This window comes from Stylophora pistillata, chromosome 12 (genome assembly GCF_964205215.1).
Source record: "Stylophora pistillata chromosome 12, jaStyPist1.2, whole genome shotgun sequence".
NCBI lineage: Eukaryota > Metazoa > Cnidaria > Anthozoa > Scleractinia > Pocilloporidae > Stylophora > Stylophora pistillata.
The window spans coordinates 6,670,971-6,679,775 of NC_142530.1; the positions used below are offsets into that span (position 1 = coordinate 6,670,971).

Genomic DNA, 8,805 nt, shown 5'->3' on the forward strand with positions numbered 1-8,805 from the left:
TTTTCTGTCTACTTTAATGTTTTTTTTTTTTTTGGAAAAACTTTTGTCTTAAATTGCCCAAAGCTCTTCAATTGATCTTCTGAATGTACTTTATGGTTGCTAATGTTATTCATCCTCTTTAAAAATTTCATAGCAATCTTTTTCTGTTTTGAGTTTTTTGGCAGAAATAACAAACTACATCTTACAGTAATGTCAGTACTAGGTCTACCAGCAAAAATCTCTAAATATTTACAAATTACAAATATGAAGTTCAAAATATTACAATTTAATAGCAGTCTTTTTCTGTTTTTTTTTTTTTTTTGCAGAAATAACAAACTACATCTTACAGTAATATCGGTATTAGGTCTACCAGCAAAAATCTCTGAATAATTACAAATATGAAGTTCAAAATGTTAAAGTTTTCTCCCAAAATTCTTAATCCTAAACTGTATTCATAGGAAGAAATTACAGATCAATCACTTCTGGGATATACAGGGTCACCTGTCCATTAGGCTGCCTGCCTAGACACTACTTAATTACTTCAACAAATCAGGAAGGCAAAGTAAGTAAATGAAATCCAAGCTTTGTTATACGTGAACCATGCTAAACCTCCTGAAAGACATTAATTTAAAATCATCTCAAGAAGCAAAAAACACTTTAACTGTTCCCAAGAGTTAACTGTTTTATGACCAATCCCCATGGAGATCACAACCCAAAGGCAAACAGTAAAACACACATATATATATATATAATAACTGACTGACCAAGTTGCTGGCTATTTGGTCATCCAATGGCTGATTGTAAGCTTTCTGTTGATACAGCAATATTCTAAATATAATTTCAGCAATTCGTGAGTATGACAGACGAAACTAAGAGTTTCTTTATCAGTTTCACTTTACCTCTACAACTAAACAATCTGAAATTTGTAGTGTAGCTAAAACAGGTGATCAGATGTGCTAACTCATCATGATCACAACCTTGAATTTTTCTTTAAATCTCAACAATGGAAATTCTTTTGCATGTTAGAACAAACTATGGATTACTTTAAATCTAAGAACATTAAGCCAGTGATAAGAGTAATTTGCTTCCTAGAAATGTACTTCAAAGTACAGAGCATTCCAAAATTGTAAAAAGGGCTAGCTGGTCAATAACTTCAAACAATATAAACTTTACTGTGGACAAAGCTCAGCTGTACAGATGAAAATCTAGCTTGAACAACTCCTCCTCATAGGCAGAGAGAATCTTTTACAATAAGGTCACGAGCTTGAGATTTCTGTAGCACCATAGCTGATGAAGCTCGTGCATAGAAATGGAGAGCAAATCATCTCATAGCTTTAGTCAAAATCTACTATTTTTGTTCAAAAGTTAACAAGACAGGCTAACTTTCTATTTTTTTCGTTCACAGTCACACTATGTACAGCTATCTATCATTGAATAGATAGAAAATGCATAGCCAATCAGATTGCATCTTTGGACACTACAGTAGAACCTTGATTGTCCAGACCTCAATTATGAGATTTCTTGATTATCCAAACTTTTTCTTTGGTCCCAATTTTTTTTATGAATATTTATTAGCCATGATCAAGACTAAAACTCCTTTTTAAAACTACAGCATTGAAAAGTGAAGTAAAGGTGATGTTCTTCTTTCAGACAAGCTGACTTACTTCAACATTTTAGGCCAATGCAGAAACATTTTCTTTAAAATTATACACACATGTAGAGGACAGTGGAGATGTAGACCATATCTTTTTCAAAACAATTTGTAAATGTTTCGTTTCAGGATTAAATGTCACTTTCTTAATTTTATCAGTTTTTGTCCCTCATTAATATTCATATTTTTGATTATTTTGTCTAGTCCCAACGAATCCGGATAATCAAGGTTCCACTGTAGTCCATTATACTAATAAAAGTCATTATCATTCTTTTTTCCTGTTAAGATGTATTTGTAAGAGGTACAAGTAAGCAAATAAATGAACCAGCTCCAAATTACCTTCAGTCTATTTTGAATTCTTAAAATCAATACTTGAAATAATTCTTTCATTTTAAAATGAAATTTCATCCACTTGCAAATGAGCTCACTATCTTATGAATGGTTTTGCACTAATATCCACTTTGGGTTGATTCTACAGATTCACTCAGAAATGATACTATAAGGTTGTGCAGCTGCCACTGAAAAGTGCCAATCAATTCAAAGCTTCAACATTCAACCCCCCCCCCCACCCCCTCGATAACCCACAGGCATTTGACTGTCACCTGTGCTGTGAGGTAGGGAAGTTAAATTTTGCCTAGGTGGAGTGGGACATTTGATCCAGCAGAATACAAGACTAATACATACACATGAATACCTGACTTTACTAAATTCTACAACATGCGTTGATCACCCAAAGAATCATGTGATAAAAGACTGTGCTTGAGTGGGGCAGTTTATGCCTTTTTTTGCACTGGGGAAAATTGTAAAAAAACTTATCTTCAAAAGTTAAAATCCCTGGGGAGGGGAGGGGAGGGAGGGGAGGGTGTTGTTTTTGAGGCTCTGAGTTGATGGACACATAAGTTTGCAGTTTCAGAGATTTTCTTCCCTTCTTATCTACACTTATTTTCAATCAATACTGTGAGGCAATTAAAGAACAACATTAGTGCTGACAATGACCATGATAAAAGTTAAGAGTGCGTTTTAAAGAAAACTTGGTTAGTTTTGTTGTCCAATGTGGTTTAATTTATCCTATAAATGATTGACTGTATATCACCCCGTATGGCTCTGAAAAACACTCTATATTTTGTAAACTCCACAGACTTTGAGACTGTTCACAGCTTTGATAACAAAGAACCTTCTCGGTGCTGAAGCCGACATAAATCTGGCAATTGTCTCATAGCCTTCAGGTCTTGTTTACACTGTCATAGAAATGCACTGGGATTTGCTCTTGGATCTTTAAGATGCCTATATCGGAATGCCAAGTAAATTCCCAAAAACTGAAAGAATAAATAAATATAGCAATTTATCAAATGAATAGACAGTAAACTTAAATAACTGAAAACAAATTAATAACAAATGTTCAAGCATAGCATTTGCAAGTCTTGCACTTCTTCAAGTTAGAGGACTGGTGATCTTCTTAGTTCTCAGAAATTTCTAGTTGTTTCAGTCAGTCAATTCAGCAGCCAGCCAGTCAGTCAGCTTCTCCCTCATGATACTAATGAGTAACTCACTACCAAGTATATCAGTCAACTGGCCAGTTGGTAAGCCAGTCAACCAGTATATAATTAGAATATATCAACAAAGTTGAAATAGCCACAATTACGATTATAAAAGCTGACGTTTCGAGCGTTAGCCCTTCGTCGGAGCGAATAGGGGACTTGTGGGTTGTGTGTGCTTTTAAAGGCAGAAAAAGGAGCTACGTGATTGGTGGGAACATGGCAACGAGAAAAACAGTATATAAGCCAGTTGGCCAAACAGACAGACAAAACAGTCATTTAATTAATCAGTGAAGGAAGTCATTCAATCAGTCAGTTGTTCAGTTGGTTGCCATGTCAATCTGTACATCAGCCAATTACCACCAGTAAGACAGAGTCAGTTCAATGCTCCCAGTCCTACAAGTGACCAGCATCTCATTTTTCGTGTGAAGGTGTAGTCTGATCGTCCGGGTGAGTGTAGTCCTGAGAAGGACTCAAGACTTGACTCTGATGATGACTTCCGCACAGGTTGTCGAAACGTCAGTCACTGCCACCGACAACAGTCCTTCTCAGGACTACACTCACCCGGACGATCAGACTACACCTTCACATGTTACCCCCGGGTTCAAACCATTTACTGCATCTCATTTTTTCCTTACAGTAACACTGCTGAATCATTCATTAAAATCACGAGAATATAGGGAATGATTGCCACCAACAGAAGCTGTGATTGTTGAATGCATTCTCCATGTCAATACCAAAGATAATGTATGAAGAATGGTATAGAGAATATGGACCCTGATGTTATGGTGTAAAGAGGTTAATCAACACGCCAGTTAGTTTGTCAACCAACTGACGCCAGGACATCAATCAGTCAGTTTATCAACCAGTTAGTCAATTGGTTGGTTACCACATCCAGTGTTCTCACCAGGCCACAGCCTTGCAGGATTCCCAAAAAAATTTTAAAAAATTTAAAAAAAACCGAGACGGTGCATAAAAAAAGCCAAGAAGATGTGCCTGTTAGGGAGCAGGGGCAAGCTAAGAGTCAAACAGACTTTAGAACATTTGCAGGTAAGCAGTTTTGGTGGTCAACCTAACATCCCAGTCTTTCGCTTGTCCATATGGAATGAATAAATAACATGATATCAAAAGATTCAGACTTCAATTTCACCGCTTTTATTTTCGTTAATCCCACGTAAGTGACAAAGATTGGTGTGAGTTATTGAATCACAAACACCTTGTCTACCATATTGAATCAGGTAGGGAAAAAACTCTGGTGAGAACACTGCACATCCGCACCTTCAGAACCTTGTATAATGTAACTTTTATTGCAGACAATTATTCATTTGACCACCGAGGGTGACTAGTGACTAATTAAACTACTCATTTCTCCTTGCAAAATCACCCCTGAATCACACATAAAGGTTACGAGAATAAAGGAAATGATCACTACTAATTAAACTACTAATTTCTCCTTGCAAAATCACCCCTGAATCACACAAAGGTTACGAGAATAAAGGAAATGATCACCAACTAAAAAAGCTCCTGATTGTTAAACAAATTCTCCTTGTCAACACCTTAGGAATTGTACAGAGAACAGTATGGAGAATATGCATACTTATGCTAAGGTGTAAAGAGTTATGGGCACTAAAACAGCCCTTACCATTGTAAAACTAAAGAAGAGACCAATTCCTCCCACTGCTTCCTTTAATGTGTCCAAGCCATTTTCCTCTAGGTAGCCATAGCAAGTAGAACATTCAGAACAGGTATATTTCTTTGATTTACAACAAGGAAGCTGAAAAAAAAAAAAAAAAAAAAAAAGAGGAAGGACATTAGACTGTTGGAATGTCATACTAATGCAAAACTAGGAATGGAAATTTGCCTAAACTTGGGGAAAGGAACAAGTTTAGCCCAAGTTTGCCCCCACTAATTTCTCTCTTTAAAGTGTCAGCACCAAAGAGCTACCGGAAAGGGCAGGCATGAAGCCACTGAATGCAGAAGTGATGTCTCATAGATGGAAAATTATTGGTCATATTCTTAAGAAAGATCGGATTGCAATGTTGCTATGAGCTGGGCGCCAGAAGGTAAAAGGAGAAGGGGAAGACCAAAAACCACTTGGAGATGTACATTAGAGAAAGAAAGGCAAGAGCCGGGTTGGAGGTCGTGGGAGGAGGTGCGGACCGCAGCAACCAATCAAGAGGAGTGGAAAAGCTCTGTGAAGGCCTAATGTGCCATGAAGCATGAAAAGGATTGATGAAAGTGAATGCCTGTGCGAAAAAAAAATGGAAGTTCACCCTTTGACCCCTAAGAGTGACTAATACCTAATTTCTCCTTACAATATCACCCTTGAATCACACATTAAGGTCTTGAGAATAAAGGAAATGATCACTAACTTAAGAAGCTCTTGATTGTTACACAAATTCTCCTTGTTAGTACCTTTGGTAATGTACAGAGAACAGTACAGAGAATATGCATGCTGATAAAAGGGTGTAAAAGGTTATAGAGAGTCCTATCAATGTGCATTTACACTACAAAATGTAGAGATCAAATGAATAATTAAAAAAAAAAAAAACTATTTCAAATCAAGAGAAATATACACGTGTGACCATGAATACATGTACCTCTGAACACGAGGGATGATCTCTAGAGTTATTCTTCAGTGTGTCATTAAAACCACAGCAGTCTCCAGCACTCTGAACCTCTCCTTTGGTTTTGTTACTGACAGATTCCCAAGCATGTCCTAGAACTTCACGTTGTTGGTTTGATGATATGGAGAGTGCAGCCACAGACACAGAAAATAGAATGATGAACAATAGGAACATGATTGCCATAAACTGATGGTGGCTAAGGATACAAACTTCTTCAAACCTCTTAAAGTGACTAGTACATGTATCTATTTCTCTTAACAATATCACCCCCAAATTCCACACTTATCCCGTTTACTCCCAAGATCTGATTGCTAATTCTCCCCTCTAGCTGCTACACATTTCCCTGTAAATAGGTTACGAGAATTTCATGTTCAATCAAGGTAACAACTTCTACCTGATAAGATTGAGTATTCTCATTACCTGTATGCCTGATAACGTATGGATATTACAAGGAGAAGTTACATGTTAATCATTTCTGGGAGTTAAAGGGTGAAACAAAACCTAACCAGTTTTGGACAATCATTGGACCACAAGATTGTCTTTTAAGTGGATTGTTTGAAGCAAATAAATGTTATTCCAGCACCAGTTATGAGCCTTCTAGACAGTTTTCAGAAAAATCACTGTCTGCATAAAACACACGGGTAAGCTTAAGGCGGTTTGGAATGTCATTTTTTAAACTTTTTGTAACAATAGATCCTAAGTAAGACCCAATCAAAATGAGTGTGTAATTCAGCATACAGACCATAAATGGTCTTGAAATTCTTTACATTGGATTCTCCAAGCCCTTCACTAAGCCATCTGTGCAAACATCAGGGCTAACAGCTTCCCTTTCTCTTGGCTCCCAAAACCCAAAAATTCTCAACTGCCAAACACATCCCCGACCTTCTCAGAAAGTTGTATTGGAAACCAAACGTAATCAATGTTACGCTCAACGAAAAATTAAAGGGAGCCCAGTACTCTGAAAACGTGAAATAGTGAAATCCAAGATGCCCAGCATAAAACTTTTTAAGAAAAGACTAAGATTCCCTAGTCACCCAAGAGCAAAAGCTAGGCCCCAGGGACCACCAGGCACTACTATTAGTAGGGTGCACAGCCCTGGTAAAAGGCAACTCTCATTTCTTATATGTGAGACAGAAATTAAGCTTTGACCCTGAGTTGAACATAAAAACAACAAAAACTGACAGTATCTCATTGTCGGGAATCGGTTTTCGCCAACAAAGAAACTCACAATTTCTTGATCTTAACAGTTTTAATAGCACAGCATCAAGCCTAGCTGTCACAATTCTTTTTTCAACTCTCTCCCTCTCTACTCTCACACACTCCCACTAATCGTCTCATATATCAAAGGACTCAAGGTTTAAATGGGCAAATTTGACGTCTAGCTGTCATCACCGGAAAAGAGAAACTTGCACAACGTAACTCGCAGTCACAACATCATTTCTATGACCTAATGAAAGTGAAAGAACATGAAGATCCATGAGAAAAGCTGAAAAGGATACGAAGAAAAGAATTATCTGGTGATGTTTGACGGCACCATATATTCCAGCTGCAGCAACCAGCATAATGAACACTCCACATGCTATCGTACCCCCAACAATAGACCAGCTGGTGAAAACTTCTGCAACTTTGGAGTATATTGGACAAAGTATAAGAACAAAGCCTATGATCTGAAAAAAAAAATTCAAAAGAGGAATTAGAGTACTGTGTATTGTGTAGAGATATTAAGTAAAAGAGTAAATTCTGGGAATGGTCATCTGGTAAAGAATAAGAGTGTTATTAATGTGTCATGGGCATGGAATAGAGAGAACATTTGAGTTCAAATGGTTCAAAGGTCTGCTTTTGTATAACTACGTCAAAAGAGATCAGAGTGAGCTGATTTTCGTTGTTCTTGGTCATACCCAGATGCAGTCATCTAGACATCACATAATTAACAAAAAGATTCTATGTTGCTGTGTGTCTGTTCAGTAACATAAATAGATCACAGATAACATCAAAATGGGGCAGGAACAAAAAAGTGGCACACTGAAAAGACACACAGAAACATGGAATATATTTGTTAAATAAATCAAAGAAGAAAATTTTGCTAAAGGTGATGTCATATATGCATCTGTCCTCCACTAGATCGCAAGTAAGAACCAATCAAAATGAATGTATAACTCAGCTTGTCATATAACTGGTCTAATGCTAAGTTCTTTATATTGGATTCTCAAAGCCCCTCACAATCCCATGCAAAGCTCAAGGTTGACAGCTTCCCTCTCTTTTGGTTCCCTAAACCCATAAATTCCCAACTGCCAAACATGAAATCTAAGGCCCTAAGCTAACAGAACATTGTGTACGTTGGAAACCAAACGTAACGTGAACCAACTCAATAGAGCACAGACCTGGCTTTCGATTTCAGCAAAAATATCATATCAATTTTGACTGATTGCTTGAGACACCTCTGTAATTTCCATTTTTTGTTTATAAACACGCATTTGTGAATAAGCATTTCATTTTCTGCTAAAATGTCACTGAACCGAAATAGCTCTTGATCTTTAATTCACACGATACTTTTTAGATCATCGACGCTAAACCTTGCTGAAATTTCATACGATATTAAACGACATATTCCACTGCCGCACATCACGAGATGACCTTATTCACGGTGATTTCGACATTTGCTGCTGACAGCTAAAAAGAAAGAACGCTGATGAATTGAACATGTAGCAACTTGCAACGAAGCGTACATCGAACATAACCCGCAAACAACTCGCCTTACCAAATATATGATGTTGAAAAATATTAATCCCAGCCTATAACAACGAAACCCCATCATCGATCCTTTCTTCCTCAAGTATTTTCTCCAGAATCACACTTTCGACCCAAGGATCTTTCTAATCACATGATGATCTTAATCCAAAATGGCGATTTCCCTCTTTTCCTTCAAGCGGTGACGTCATGCATAACTAACCAATCATCGCTGTTTTTAGAAAGCAGCGAGTTCCGGCGGTAGTTTTGAGATTTCTGAATGACC

The 8,805-nt window shown here is 37.2% G+C and overlaps 1 protein-coding gene across 1 annotated transcript; it reads right to left on the reverse strand.

Annotated features, from left to right (window-relative positions):
* Positions 1-244: 244 nt before the first annotated feature.
* On the reverse strand, positions 245-8,715 carry LOC111332697 (tetraspanin-31). Its single transcript, XM_022938113.2, has 5 exons — positions 8,551-8,715; positions 7,292-7,459; positions 5,766-5,978; positions 4,808-4,939; positions 245-2,946 (listed from the first exon to the last, which is right to left on the reverse strand). Exons 1-5 carry the CDS (start codon positions 8,605-8,607, stop codon positions 2,872-2,874), a joined length of 645 nt encoding a protein of 214 aa, XP_022793848.1. The 5' UTR covers positions 8,608-8,715; the 3' UTR covers positions 245-2,871.
* Positions 8,716-8,805: the final 90 nt, after the last annotated feature.